Source organism: Mastigoproctus giganteus, chromosome 3 (genome assembly GCF_048544385.1).
Source record: "Mastigoproctus giganteus isolate SK-2022 chromosome 3, ASM4854438v1, whole genome shotgun sequence".
In the NCBI taxonomy this organism is placed as follows: Eukaryota; Metazoa; Arthropoda; class Arachnida; order Uropygi; family Thelyphonidae; genus Mastigoproctus; species Mastigoproctus giganteus.
Window position 1 is genome coordinate 173,199,406 of NC_143577.1, and position 15,824 is coordinate 173,215,229.

General features: G+C 39.5%; 1 protein-coding gene across 2 annotated transcripts in view; it reads right to left on the reverse strand.

The window, feature by feature from the left end:
* Window positions 1–15,824, reverse strand: part of LOC150088415 (uncharacterized) — a 452,966-nt gene that overhangs the window by 108,556 nt on the left and 328,586 nt on the right. For both annotated transcript variants that reach the window (XM_090369501.1, XM_090369502.1), the window contains exon 10: window positions 2,016–2,087. In XM_090369501.1, coding sequence (XP_090225627.1) covers window positions 2,016–2,087 — 72 coding nt within the window. The remainder of the gene's footprint in view (window positions 1–2,015; window positions 2,088–15,824) is intronic.

A 15,824-nucleotide genomic window follows, 5' to 3' on the forward strand; every position in this document is an offset into this window, starting at 1 on the left:
TTATCTAAAATAAACTGGATTAAAAGCGATAAAACCTGAAACTTTCGGAGACTGCTGTCTCCTTCTTCAACAGTATACTATTACTGCAATGACACATCCTTAAGAAGCAGGCCATGGCACTCATGCACGTGGTCCATCAGACACATGGTCGGCATTCCCCACGCGCGTATCGGAAACGGAAGTGGCTCGGGAGTGTGTCAAACAGAACTGGTCATCCCGTCTGATGAAAACCGCCTCAAACAGGGGGTGTAAATGTGTCCCCCTGTCCCTGTTAATAGTATTACGACTGGATGAACCGATTTGCAAGCTCTCGAACCACTTGCGTTCCCAAAATCCATGGGCACGGTCCGTAATGACTGCGTCTTCAGGGGAGATCCGATGCTGCTTCTCCCAGAAATGCTCTGCCACAGCAGACCTCGCATAATTAGCAGTCTTAATCTGGGCCTTTCAGAACGCATTGTACGGGTACTGCAGGAGTGTCAGACCCGCTGTGTGCAACTTCCGGGACGAAGATTGCACACAGTGGTGTCTCAGGTTAAAGATCCCGTAGCCCAGGACTATACTAGTAGTGTGGTCTATGAGATTAAGTGCTCGGATTGTGAGGAGTGTTATGTGGGGGAGACGGGGCGATGTTTAAAAGACCGTCTGGGGGAGCACATGACCGCTATTAAGACTGCTAATTATGCGAGGTCTGCTGTGGCAGAGCATTTTTGGGAGAAGCAGCATCAGATCTCCCCTGAAGATACGGTCATTACGGACCGTGCCCATGGATTTTGGGAACGCAAGTGGCTTGAGAGCTTGCGAATCAGTTCATCCAGTCGTAATACTATTAATAGGGACAGGGGGACATGTTTACACCCCTGTTTGAGGCGGTTGTCCTCAGACGGGATGACCGGTTCTGTTTGGCACGCTCCCGAGCCACTTCCGTTTCTGATACGCGCGTGGGGAATGCCGACCATGTGTCTGATGGACCACGTGCATGAGTGCCATGGGCCTGCTTCTTAAGGATGTGTCATTGCAGTAATAGTATACTGTTGAAGAAGGAGACAGCAGTCTCCGAAAGCTTCAGGTTTTATCGCTTTTAATCCAGTTTATTTTAGATAATTTTACTGCTTCGGTATTTTTAACGTTTTTATCGTACTTTATTTTATTGTAATTTATTGTAATATTTTAGTCTTCCGATAGTGTTTTCATTATACTTTATTTTATTTCTGTATATTTTATTTTTATAGTAAAATTTTTAAATTCCCTGACTGGTGTTTGTCTTTAATTATTGCAGTAATTTTGCTAATTCTCGTGAAGAATTTTATGAAGAAATAGAAATAATGAAGAAAAATTATATTATTTAATTTCTATTGTTCTTATTGTTAAAAGAAATATGTATATTATTATTATTATTTCATAGAAATACCTATATAATATAGGTATATCTGTGAAATAAAATAAAACAAATATATCTGTGAAAAAAAACTTTTAAGAAGTGTGATATTTTATTTTATAAGTTTACTTCAAAGAAATACAGTATATTTAATTTATATTTTGTACATGAATATTTTTTTATATATAAAAATTTTAAAAATATATGTGTATATTGTTTTTAGGGAGTTTGTAAAATCGATGTGCTGCATTGAAATACTAAGGATCTGGTCACTTTAATCAAAACAAATATTTTCAGGGGGGCCCACACTAAACTTTGCATTGGGGCCCACTTTTTCCAGTTACCACCGACGCTATGCATATAACAAATGTAAAACACACACACACACACACACACACACACTGATTTTTTTTTTTTTTTTGATTTGGTAGTTATTGGCGCATCGGCTTCTGTGGCCATATTGCACCTCCCAAGGTTTTTGCAGTACTTTGATCCAAGCCTGAGGCGGGAATCGAACCCGCGACCTTTGGGTTGCCGGGCAGGTACTTTACCCACTCGGCTAGCCCGGTCGGGGCGCGCACGCACACGCACACACACACACACACACGGTTGGGGGGAAGAGAGAGAGAATACAGACCTCATGATGTTGGTGCTTCCGAAAGTGCTTTGTTTAGTGAATACTTTTATATCCTTCTGCATTTCTTTAAACCTAAGAAAATTTCAAATGAAATACTGTTAATTATATTGATAACACAGCAATCACAGGCCACAAAGACTACTTGTTACATGATCCACAAAAAGCATAACTGTATGTGGGTATCAGATTATAATAAACAGAAACTTTACTGTATGGATGAATAAATATCTTTAATAAGCTAGAAAAATTAACATAAAACTGATTGAAATAAAATAAACAAGTTAATTAGCTAAACACTGAAGCACATTCTTTTCAGTGGATAACATTAAAATTAAACAATTAAATTGACATAACACGCAATCATAAAATTTCACAGTTCTGAACTCTAGTATTTCGAGGAAAAAAAAAAAAAAAAAGACAGATATTGGTTCCATTCATCCCAACTTCCTAGTTTTGCATATTCAAAGTAGATGTTTTCCAAGTTTAAAGCAATATGATTACTAATAATTTCCACCATTAGTAATCATATTTTAAGGAGAATTAGGTAGAAAACAACTACCAATTGTTTTATGCTGAGACAAAGTTACCTAAACCTGTCAATAGGACTGCCACACAATCCAGATAATCGGGCTTTCTGAACAGATGATATCCTTTGGACATTAGATGTTTGGCATTCTAAATTAATAATAAAATAAACAAATTAAAATGAATAAGCATGTATGACAATTGTGTCAGATTCCTCTAAGCTAGATTCAATCTGGGCATGTTTATTCCTCCAAAGTTCATCCTCATCCAATTTCTTTTAGAGTACATACAACTACCAATTGACTCTTGCATGTACACTGTGTAATCTTCTTTCTGTGTGAATCATGATAATTACATGCATTGTTATGTGTCAAGTGTATCGACAGTTAGTAAACTCTACAGTACTGGTGTTAAAGTGTTAATTAAAAATGTTTTATTTATTGTGTGCCCATATTAAAAATGCTGGAATAATTAGCATCATACTCAAAACTGTGAACAAAATAATACTCTTACTTAAAAAAGAGTAATGGAGTTCAACATTATGCATAGTATATATATAGATGTGATACTGAAGTGTCAAATAAAGAAAAAGGATGACTTTATCAAACTGTAACTGAAAAACATAAACTGAATCAAAAATCTCTAACTTTTTGAATATTTCTCTGAGGGAATATAATAAGGACAGAAGAAAATAGACTCACTGGACTTAAAAAAAGAAACGCAACTACCAAATTTATGCATTATGTTCCATTAAAAATTTTCAAACACCAATTTCTTTCCATTTTACATATTACTAGACTGTACGTCACTGTTACTATGTATTTGCAATCATTCATATCATTCATATTATTAAAATCATTCATATTGCAAGACATTCAATAATAGTTCACAGTATAGTACAAGGTATTTAGTTTTTAAGGTGATTCAATTGCTGAAATTGTATCACACTCAATGTAGCAAAGTGGTCAGGGACAAGAGTAAAGTAGCACATGCTCTTTGAGCGGATCGTAGTTCAAGCCCATGTGGCTCCTAATTACAATTAATGATCATATTCCTGATTTATTGAAAACTCCTCTGACCTGATGGCAATACTGGAGTATAAACAAGGATTGATTGAAACAAGGAAATACTGGAGTATACACAAGGATTGATTTTTTTGATTGAAGGACCCTGTGACTTTTTTGTATCATAGGCAAATGTATCACAGTATCATAGGCTTCTTGCGCAATTTCAAGATCTGCCATTAGCTGGAATCAGCACATATCAGTGTCACCGGGAATATGATCAACAGGGACCGTGGCACCCACATACATCCAATCTTTGAGCCTCTCATAGTCTAAGAGCTCAGCAGCTGCCTACGATGGCAGTCACCCACCTCAACCGTCTCCCTTCCTGCTTCTCTCCTGACTTCTCTCTTCCTATCCCGCGTCACCGTTCACAACTACCCGTAAACCACTCTACCCTCTTCCATGACCTTGCATGCTTACGTAATCAAAGGTCAGCTAGAGCACATAAAAACAACTGCTTGCCAGTGCTCAATTAGTTGAAAAAGGCTACGTATAGTAGCTGAAAGCTTCTATATTTGTTCTGTATTTTCTAAATTTAATATATGTTATCTCCTAAATATCTGTGCCTTGTGTCAGTTTTTATGTGTTACCTTGCTTACTCTCTCAGTTACTAATTAAATTCTTTTCACTTGGTCGGTGCAAGCAAGAAATCACTATGCAAGGACTTTTTTTTATTATTTTTTTTAAGAATTGGACAATCACAGTACCCATACTGGAGGAAGCATTTGAATCCACAATCTTTATTTATTAGGCAGTATTGTGTACTGGACCATTCCAAAAGTATGGGTTAACATTTTAGCTTACAGGGATCAATTAGAGCTACTTAACTAATAATAATAATGAATTACAACTGAATACTTAGGCTATATAGGTTGATTCGACAGTGTGAACAATTTTGAAGCTGAACAATTTTGACAGCTGAAGAATTTTGAGCTCCAGGGAACAGATAAGTTTGAAAAAATTTGCCGTTTTATTGATCTAGTCATATTCATCAACCCCAGGGGCTCACATCTGGTGAGTATGGGCTTGGCACACCCAGGGTCCTCAGTTGGATATCATCATTCTTCTCTTTCTTGGTGATTCCTTTCTACTTCTCTCTCTCTCTCTCTCTCAGGGTGAATCAGAAATTTTTTTTTGGCTGGTGCAGCATAAGCCTCAGGCTTCCTTGCACCATATGGCTCATAATAATAATAATAATTAGTTTATTTTTAAATTTAGCTAGACATTTTGCAAGTTACAACTTAATATATGTATAACCTTATCTACACTGTGTAATCTTCAAATAAATAGAGTGTTGGGCATCGCTATGTCAATCAGAGGGGCTTAGAGGGGAACAGGTATCCTGTGTGTTACCAGACACTCAGCCTAAAACACTGATGGATCCAATATCTCTCTATTACAGAAGATTTAGGAGAAGTCCGGTTGGCCTGCCTTCCTAAAATCCACTCATGCACACCTTCTCGATGGTAAGCCCTGTTATGTCACTTAGGTGGCAACGAACGTGTAGAGTGGTTCTCTTCAAGACGCCTGGTCAGCGTGAAGAGGAAAAGACCAAACCCTCCAGCATATGACAGCACAACAATACAAATGGCCCTCAGTCCCCAGCAGCTTTTACTCTCTCTCTTACGGCAGCGAGAGGATCAGAGTGGAAGCAGAGGGTGCTAAGAATCTCTGGGTACTACCAGGCTGCCATGCACGGAAACTGAACTTCGCCTGTTATAACGGACGATCACTCATCGGTGAAGACAAGATATTAGAGCTGGAAAAGGAATTAGAAAATGTGAATTGGAATATCATCGGTTTGGCTGAAACAACAAGAAGAAATGAATCACTTATAAGTTTATCAAGTGGAAATCTGCTGTACACCAATGGAAACAGTAAAAGGAGTGAAGGTGGAGTTGGGTTTCTGGTCCATAAAGATTTTAAAAACAACATTTTGGAATTCAAAAGTACATCACCAAGGGTGTCAAGACTAATACTCAAGATTTCTAAGAGGCACAAGCTAAAGATTATAATGATTTATGCACCAACATCGAGCCATGATGATGAAGAGGTTGAAGAAATGTACACCGAAATTGAGAGTCTTCTAGATGAGCAGAAAACCCACTACACTATTATTATGGGGGACTTCAATGCTAAGGTTGGAAAAAGGCAAAAGAGCACAGAAAGAGGAACTATAGGAAATTTTGGAATTGGTGAAAGAAATGAAAGAGGTGAAAGACTTGTGGAATTTGCAGAATCTCAAGGACTGTCAGTAATGAACACTTTTTTCAAGAAAAGGGTGAACAGAAAGTGGACATGGAAGAGTCCAAATGGATTAACTACTAATGAAATCGACTTCATCCTCACTAACAGAAGATATATTGTGAATGATGTTACTGTCCTGAATAAGGTAAATGTTGGAAGTGATCACAGAATGGTAAGATGTACACTTGATATAGATGTAGGAAAGGAAAGGAAAAAACTGACTCGAGTAAATAATACAAAGGTCTTTGAGATAACAGAGGAGGAGAAAAAGCAGTATGTACTGGAACTTAAGAACAAGTTTGAGCTTCTGCAGACTGCTCAGGACCAAGATATCGACGAGGAATATTACAACTTTCTGAAAGTGATGAAGCCCAAGAAACCTATAGGGAAACAGAAATCCAAAGAAGAAAAAATTAGTCAAGAAACACGTGTCATGATGAACCGAAGACGACAAATGAAGAGCAAGAAAAACATTGACAGGGAGAAAATTGAGTATACTGAGTTATGCAAAGCCATTAGTAAGAGACTCAGAGGACATAAGAAGATTTAACACAAGAAAAGTAGAACAAGCATTAAGGGAAAACAAAGGATTTAAATCAGCAGCCATGACCAGTAATACAGAAAGACAAATGATACTGAAACTGAAGAATAGCGATAGTGTACCTATAAACAGCAGAGAAGGCATAATTCAAATAGCAGAAGACTACTATAGAGAATTATACAAGGAGCGAGGGAATGATGCCAGCAGTGGGGAAGATGGATTGCAAAGTAGCAACACATACGACATACCCGATATTCTTCCTGATGAGGTAGAACATGCATTGAAGAAAATGAAGAATCGGAAGCCCCGGGGGAAGATGAAGTTACCGTAGAGTTGTTAAAATTGGGAGGAAGAGACATAACACAAAAACTGGCAAGGCTCTTCACAAAGTGCATTAGAAAAGGTGTGACGCCTAAGCAGTGGAATAATGCAATCATAGTTTTGCTGCATAAGAAAGGAGATAAATCAGAAATTGGAAATTATAGACGAATTAGCTTGTTATCCCACATCTACAAGTTGTTCACAAGGGTCATTACTAACAGATTAGAAAGAATACTTGATGAGAATCAACCGAAAGAGCAAGCTGGCTTTAGGACAGGATTCTCAACAATGGATCACATTCACGTAATATCACAGCTAATGGAGAAAGCAAATGAATACAAAACACCATTATGCCTGGCATTTGTGGATTATGAAAAGGCATTTGACTCCATACAGCATAAGGTAATGTTTCGGGCACTGGAAAGACAAGGCATAGAAACCCCATATATAATGATTTTGAAGAAAATATATGAGAGTGCTACCTCCTTTATTAGACTAGACAAAGACAGTAGCAAATTTAAAATCGAGAAAGGAGTTCGACAAGGGGAGACAATATCTCCGAAGCTGTTTACTGCTGCCCTTGAGGAAGCTTTCAGAAGATTAGACTGGTCGCAGAAAGGAGTCAATGTGAACGGAGAATACCTAAACCATTTACAATTTGCAGATGACATTGTGGTCATAAGCCACGATCCCAAAGAATTAGAGGAAAATCTTAATCAGTTATGCACAGTTAGTAAGGATTTTGGACTAAAGATGAATATGGCTAAAATAAAAGTAATGATGAACAAGTATGCCACAGAAAGGGAAATAATGATTGAAGGAGCAGTAATTGAAAAGGTGGAGTCATATACTTATCTGGGACAAGTTATTAGCTGTAATAACGATAAATGGCTGGAAGTAAAGAGAAGAATAAATTTTGGATGGATAGAATTCAGGAAATATAGTTACATACTGAAGAGCAATATCCCAGTTTGTCTGAAACATAAAATAATAAACCAATGTATACTCCCCACCATGACTTATGGAAGTGAAACTTGGGCACTCACCAAAAGAATGGAAGAGAAGCTGAGAACTACACAGCGAAGAATGAAACGAATTATATTGGGAATCAGACTGTTAGATAAGAAGAGAAACACATGGATTAGGCAGCAAACTCAAGTAAAGGACATTCTTATCAAAACTAAAGAACTAAAATGGTCTTGGGCAGGACACATAGATCGAAGACATGATGACAGATGGACTAAGAAAATAAAAGAATGGTACCCAAGAGGAGCTAGAAGAAAACCTGGAAGACAAAGGCAGAGATGGATAGATGAAATTCATGGGTTTGTGGGTAGTAAATGGATGGCCAGTGCTCAAAACAGAAGGAACTGGAAAGTTGCTGGAGAGGCCTTCATCCTGCAGTGGATTGAAAATGGCTGATGATGATGATGTCAATCAGATAGGTAGCCTTTTCCTCCTTGTCGACAAGTGTTATATATGGTCTGTTGTGCGAGATTGTCTTGTCCATTATTATGGCGCAGTCCCAGTTGAGGTTTCCAGGCAGTACTTGTAATACACTTTCTTTGATCAACTGGCATTTCCTTTCTAGCTTCTGATGTATTAATCTGGCTACCTGGTTGTTTCTACAAGTGTACTCAGTCTGGGTGACCACCTTGCATCCTGCAGTGATGATCATTTCAGGGAAGAACATCCCACCTGTGAGCCATGGAGCGTCTTCTTTGCCCATCTTTCTAGCTTTTTTTGTGCCATCTGGGCGGGAGGGGACTCCTCACTTAGGCTGAGTGGGGTATGCTGCTTGTCTATCTTCCTCATGGCCAGGTACAGTGTTTTTATGGAAGTAATCTTCGGGTTAGCTATTGCTGTTTTCTGTTGCTCGATGAAGTCTACAGGTCCCTTCCTGAGCTATTGGCAGTCTCTCCATAGCTGACTTCGGGTGCTGTTGATGGCTTTTGGTCATCATTGTCCTTGTCTTTCTCATGATATCCTCCAGCTCGGTGTTAATCCAATCTATGATCCCAAAGGAGTGTGTTAGCACTGGAACTGATAGGTGTTTATGGCTTTAATTGTGTTCCCTCCATTCAGCTTTGTTTTCAGCAGGCCTCTGAGTCTCTGGTAGTATTTTTCGGTCAGGCAGGCCTTGATTTCCTTTTGCTCTAACTGTTGAGCTTGCACCATTCCCAGGTATTCATAAGTCTCTCTCTCTCTCTCTCTCTCTCTCTCTCTCTCTCTCTTTGTCATGGCTTCGATCTCTTTACCAGTCTGCAGTTCGTAGTTTCGGCTGACTAATTTCCCCTGATGCAATCAAATCCCAAATTCCATCCTGATATCATTGCTGAATTCTTCGGTGATCCGGAGTAGTTGCTTCTCGGTTGCCGTATAGAGCTTGATATCATCCATGTACATCAAGTGGGTGAGGGTACAGGTTTTTCCATCCAACATAGCCCAAGGGGCTCACATCTGGTGAGTTATGGGCTTGGCACACCCAGGGTCCTGAGCTGGATATCATTCTTCTCTTGCTTGGTGATTCCTTTCTACTTCTGTTGATCTCTCTCTCTCTCTCTCTCTCTCTCTCTCTCAGGATAACTCGGGGAATTTTTTTTGGCTGGTACAGCATAAGCCTCTGGCTTCCTTGCACCATATGTCTAATAATAATAATAATAAAAATCAGAGAATAGGAGAATACTTTGACACACTGATGCAGAACCTCTCACACTCAGCAAGAGACTACGCCGATACAAAGAGAGCTCCAGAGGAAAATAAACAACCGAATCTTCGATGAAGACCAAAGAGGCTTCTACAGGAGTCTCGGAGAAGACGGGAAAGAACGAAACGGATCAACCAAGCAGAAGACGATTGAGGAGTTCTCAGGAAACATATGGAGCAGGGAAGTAAGACATAACAGCCGAGCCCCCCTGGATAGAACTAGAACACAAGAAAACCAAGGACATGCAAAAAATGAGAGAGTGGAAGATTCGGAAAGAAGTAAAACAGACGATCAAGAGCTCTCACAACTGGTGAACTCCATGAATAGATAACGTCCACAACTACTGGTACAAGAAGCTCACTTGCACACACACACACACACACACACAAGCACCTGGCAGAGCAGTTAACCTGAATGATAAGGCACCCAGAGACAATCCCGAAGTTTCTCACTCAAGGAATCACATATCTGAAGCCTAAAGAAGATACAAGAAACCCGGCGAAATATAGACTGATCACCTACCTCCCAACAACATACAAGATCCAGACCAGTTGCATAACAAGGAAGATATCAGACCACCTGGGGAGCCAGAATATAATGGCCGAACAGCAGAAAGGATGCAAGTGGCTGAGCAAAGGATGCAAGGAGCAATTAACTATAGATGCCGCAGTTATGGAGCAAGCCTACAAGAAGCGCTGCAACATGTACACAGCCTAAATCGATTACTGCAAGGCCTTCGACTCCGTGCCTCATAGCTGGCTAATACAGGTGCTGAACATTTACAAAGTCAATCCGATAGTGACAAACTTCCTAGGAGAAATGATGGTGAATGGAGTACCACCATTAAGGTCAAAAACATCACAACCAGGCCAATCTCCATCAGGAGAGGAATCTTTCAGGGAGATATCCTGAGCCCATTGTGGTTCTTTCTAGCACTTAACCCGCTATCCACCATGCTCAACAGCAGCAAGTACGGATATAACCTCAAAGAAGGAAGGAAGAACCTGTACACCCTCATCCACCTGATGTACATGGATAACATCAAGCTATACACGGGAACCGAGAAGCACCTCCAGTAACTACTCCAGATCACCGAAGAATTCAGCAATGATATTAGGATGGAATTTGGTCTAGACAAATGCAAGACCCACAGATTGCACCAGGGAAAATTAGTCAACCGAAACTACCAGCTGCAGACTGGTAAAGAGATCGAAGCAATGGCAGAGGGAGAGGCCTACAAATACTTGGGGATGATGCAGGCTCAGCAGTTACAGCACAAGGAAATTATGGCCTGCTTGACTGAAAAATACCATCAGAGACTCAGAAGCCTGCTGAAAGCAAAGCTGAATGGAGGGAACACAGTTAAAACCATAAACACCTATGCAGTCCCAGTGCTAACATACTCCTTCGGGGTCATAGATTGGACTAACACCGAGCTGGAAGATATCATGAGAAAGACAAGGACAATGATGACCAAGAGGCGCTAGCACCACCCAAAATCTGCCGTGGAGAGACTGATAATTGCCCGGAAAGAAGGAGGAATGGGGGCCTGATAGACCTCATTGAGCAACAGAAGACAGCAATAGTTAACCTGAAGGATTACTTCCAGAAACACAGCAGCACTCCAGCAGACCATAAGGAAGATAGACAAGTGGTATACCCCACTCAACCTAAGCAAGGAGTCCCTCCAACTAGGAGGCACAAACAAAGCTAGAAAGATGGGCAGAGAAGACACTCCAGGGCAGACACTACAATGACCTCCAACAAGATCACATAGATAAAACTGCTTCCAATGCATGGCTCACGAGCAGGATGCTCTTCCCTGAGACTGAAGGATTTATGCTTGTCATCCAAGACCAGGTAATCAACACCAGGAACTATAGAAAATACATCGCCAAGGAGCCTGGAGTGCACAATGACACATGTCGATGGTGCCATCTGGCCTCAGAAACGATCCAACACATCACCGCGGGATGCGAGGTGATCACCCAGACTGAGTACACTCATAGACATGACAAGGTAGCCAGGATAATACATCAGAAGCTAGCAGGGAAATACCAATTGATTGAAGAAAGTATACCGTACTACAATTACGAACCCCAAACAGTACTAGAGACCCCAACCCACAAGCTGTACTGGAACCGCGCCATAATAATGTATAGGACAATCCCGCACAACAGATTGGACATAACCCTTCTGGACAAGAAGGAAAAAGCTACCTATTTGATTGACATAGCAGTACCCAACACTGGCAACCTGCAGAAAACCCATGGGGAAAAAATCAGGAAGTACACAAATCTAAGATAGGAGATCAAAGAGATGTGGCACATGCAACAAGTAACGACCATCCTGATCATCGTGTCAACCACAGGTATGGTGCCAAAGACCCTACATAACAGGCTAGCAGCAATAGGTCTTCCAGCAAACACCTACAAGGAACTCCAGAAAGTCGCAATCCTGAACACCTGTAGGATACTCAGAGAGTTCCTCGACCAACAGTAACACTAGACATTACAACCACCCTGTGTACTTGGTAGCAGTACCCGTCATGGAGTGGCATCCCACAATCAAGGAGAAACAATATAAGAGAGCAATAATAATAATATCCTACTCATTTGCCTCCAAAAAACTCGTGAGTCTTCATTTTATATGTATTAATGGCATAATCGTTATCTAATTCTTTAGGTAATTGATGAACCGTCGTATTTACTTTAACTAATACATTTATTACTTGCCCAATGATCCCATATTGTCCATGTTGTAACTGAGCATTTCATATCACCACGATTACCCTTTATGCATATTCATCATTTACATTATGAACATGGACAATATAGGATCATTGGACAAGTAATAAATGTACCAGTTAACGTAAATACAACGGTTCATCAATTACCTACAGAATTAGATGACGATTATGCCATTAATGCACATATGAAATAAAGACTCATACATAAATCATCATATCTGCAAGGATGTGTTCAGAAGAAAATAGTGAAAATATGGTTACGGTATTTGATAAATTCACCTTTGTATAAATTCTACGGCATAAATGTGAGTGATGATTTCTTGGGGACAAATGATAGTGAATAGGAACATTCATATGAAATTGTTGAACCTGTCAACAATGATGATGAACTATTGTTAATTCAACAACAAACATTATTATGGTCTGAAGATAAATATTTATATATAGCACTAGGTCAGTAATTATCTCCAACAAGTTTCATATTTGAGATACATGCAGAAGAGCTTTCTTTTCCAGTTATATACTTGGGATATGCACGAAAATTTAAAAATAGATTGAAAATTACTCCCTTTATGATGGCATAGAGTGAAATTCATATATATGGCAATGAAAATTATGCAAATGTGTACCTCAGAAAATTTGCAAATTGCATTTAAATCAGTAAGAATAACAGCTAACAGTACTTGTTCTATACTGGAATTGAAAAAATTTATAAACAAGTCATTAGAGATTGCTCCAGAATTATGGCATTCGCTACAGTTTCATGAATTAGTACAAGTTGTTCGACGGTCCGATAGTACATTTTCTAAAATTCTTACAAACATAGGCAATGGAGAAGCATTATTACTATATGAACTTAAAATTATAGAATCGAGATTTGTTACCAAAGAAGATGCTACTAATTTATGTCCGCAAGGAATTCGACTATTTTTAAGAAATAGTGATGAAAATGCCTCTAATACAAATGCTTTAGTTGCAGATGAAACCCATGAAGTGGTTGCACACGATTTATACATGGATATCATTCTGAAAAACAAGTAGCAAGTATGCAAAATAAAATTCATAAAATGTCAGTAACTGAAACTGCAGGACTTCCATACATTCTACCATTATTGAAAGGAAAATTAGTACATGATTAGTACAAATATAGATGTGGTCAATGGATTGGTAAATGATGCAATTGGTACTTTAGTATATTTTGAACATGAGGATGATGAAACAGTTAAACGAGTATGGATGAAATTTCCTAAGTCAAAAATAGGCCAAAACCTTCAATCTCGTTTATAAAGAGATTGAAGTTTGAATTTGAAGAGTGAATAAACACTAGGTGGTAGATGACTCTCATCAACCGGTGCAATACCACCACTTTGCTTATTGGAGGCTTGAAGTGGTGGAACCCATGTTTACTCTCCAGAGCTAAGTTACAGTCAACCCTTCCCCATCTCTTCCATCATGCAGTATGACTGATGACTTTTGAGGTTATGATGAACATCATGGCGAGATCCAATCTTCCTTACATTTCGAGGGTACAGCTCAAAACGGTATTCGCAATCCAGCCGCTAGTTAGCACACCAGACCAAACCTATTGGTAACTCTTTAGGAGGCTTCCAGATCATCTAGTGTATAATCTTGCTACCTCTACTCTGCCAGATAGTGAGTGGAGGGAATCTGAGTAGTGTACATGCGGGGGGGGGGGGTATTGTCGAGGCCACATTATGTCAAGGATCTGGGTATATTCTTACCATGTTTATGCCATATCCAAAAATTTGATTACTTCGTACAGCATGTCCACCCACTTTTTTTACTATTGAATACACCATGAATTGTCAAACTAATAGAGTAAGCTTATCTGTGTAAAGATCTAAACCTCCCAAACACTTCCTAGTTCATTTCACAAATATACGTGATCTCAATTCTAATCTCAATGATGTCCATTTCCACTTGCAGTTTGCCAAACCCCATGTACTTTTTCTAACGAATCTCAGTTATCAGTTGATTCAACTACTGCTCATCTCAGATGCCCAAATTATTCGCTGTATGATTCCTTTCGCCCCAAGGGTGGTACTTGTGCATATGTCCGTTTCGATATTCCCTGTCAGAGATTTGGTAATTTGGAATCTCCTCTGGCTTAAAATCACTCTACCTCATTGTGTCAAATTCATCTGTTGTATCTACCGTTCTCACAACTCCACTAATCACTTGGAGCTCTTTGACTTCCTCTCTTTGCAACGTGACTTTCTCCAGTCCAACTTTTCTAACAGTGAGGTAATTTTCCTTGGTGATTTTAATGTTCACAACTCCAGCTGGCATCCGTTTTCTAGTCACACCGACCCAGCTAGTCGAGATGCTGAGGCTTTTGCAATTACTAATGACCTTGCACAGATTTTTCATTTACCTACAAGAATACCAGACAATTCTAACCATACAGCCAACACGTTTGATTTTTTTCTCACAAACAACCCTTCTAAGTATACGGTCGAAGTGAGTGGTCCTTTAGGCACCTCAGATCACAATTCTCTTCTCCAATTGAGCCTTTATCTCATGGCTATTCCCAACCTCGTATTGTTTAGCATTACAAGAATGCAAAATGGGATGACCTGCGAGATTCCTTTTCTTCTTTTCCTTGGTCAGATTACTGTTTCAAAACTCCTAATGTCAATGTTTGCTCAGATCGTGTCAGTGAAATTATTCTTGTAGGAATGGAATCCTTTATTTCACACTCCACTTTAAAATCTTATCTTTTATCTAAACCTTGGTTTTCCAATAAATGTGTTAAGGCTGTTCAAGAGAAGAAGATTGCATATCGTAATTGGCTTGTTTCCAATTCTTCAGTTTCATTTTCTGCCTACCCCAAAGCTTACAACAATTGTAAAACAGTTATTAATCAGTCCGAACTAGATTTTGAATAGGCTAAGAGTAGAAAACTTGCTACTTGCCCTAACTGTAGTCGAGCATTTTGGTTCCTTGCCAAAGCTATTCGCCGCATCTTTTACCCCATCTCTGCTCCCACCCCTGTCAAAACCAGATGGTCCTGTTGTCACTTCAGCCAAGGATAAAGCTGAACTGCTAGCATCCCATTTTTCTTCCAACTCATGTATTAATGATATTGGTAAAACGCCTCCCACCATTCCCAACACATTCCATTCAGTGCCTCTTGTGGTCTTCTGTCAAAAGGATGCCAGGATTTTGACAAATCTTGATGCTAAGAAAGCTCCAGGTCTTGTTGGTATTTCTTCACTTGTTCTCAAAACCTGTGCCCCTGAACTTACTCCTGTTCTTTGCCACCCTTTTTCCAAAGGTGTTTTCCTTCTGCTTGGAAATTTTCTCATATCCAGCCAGTTTCCAAAAAGGGTGATAAATCTCTCCAATCCAATTATCGTCCCATTGCAATTACTTCTATTCTTTCTAAAGTAATGGAAAAATCAATTAACCGCCAACTCTTAAACTACCCAGAAATCTTCTGCCTGATCAATGATCAGCAGTATAGATTCCGTCAGTGTCGATCCACATCGACATCTTATGTTACCCATTTATAGACAAATTCAATGGAAAAGTTCAGTGAAACCCAAGCAGTTGCTCTTGACATCTCAAAGGCTTTCAATCGTGTTTGATCGTGGCATAAAGGTCTTCTGAACAAGGTTCCATCTAATGG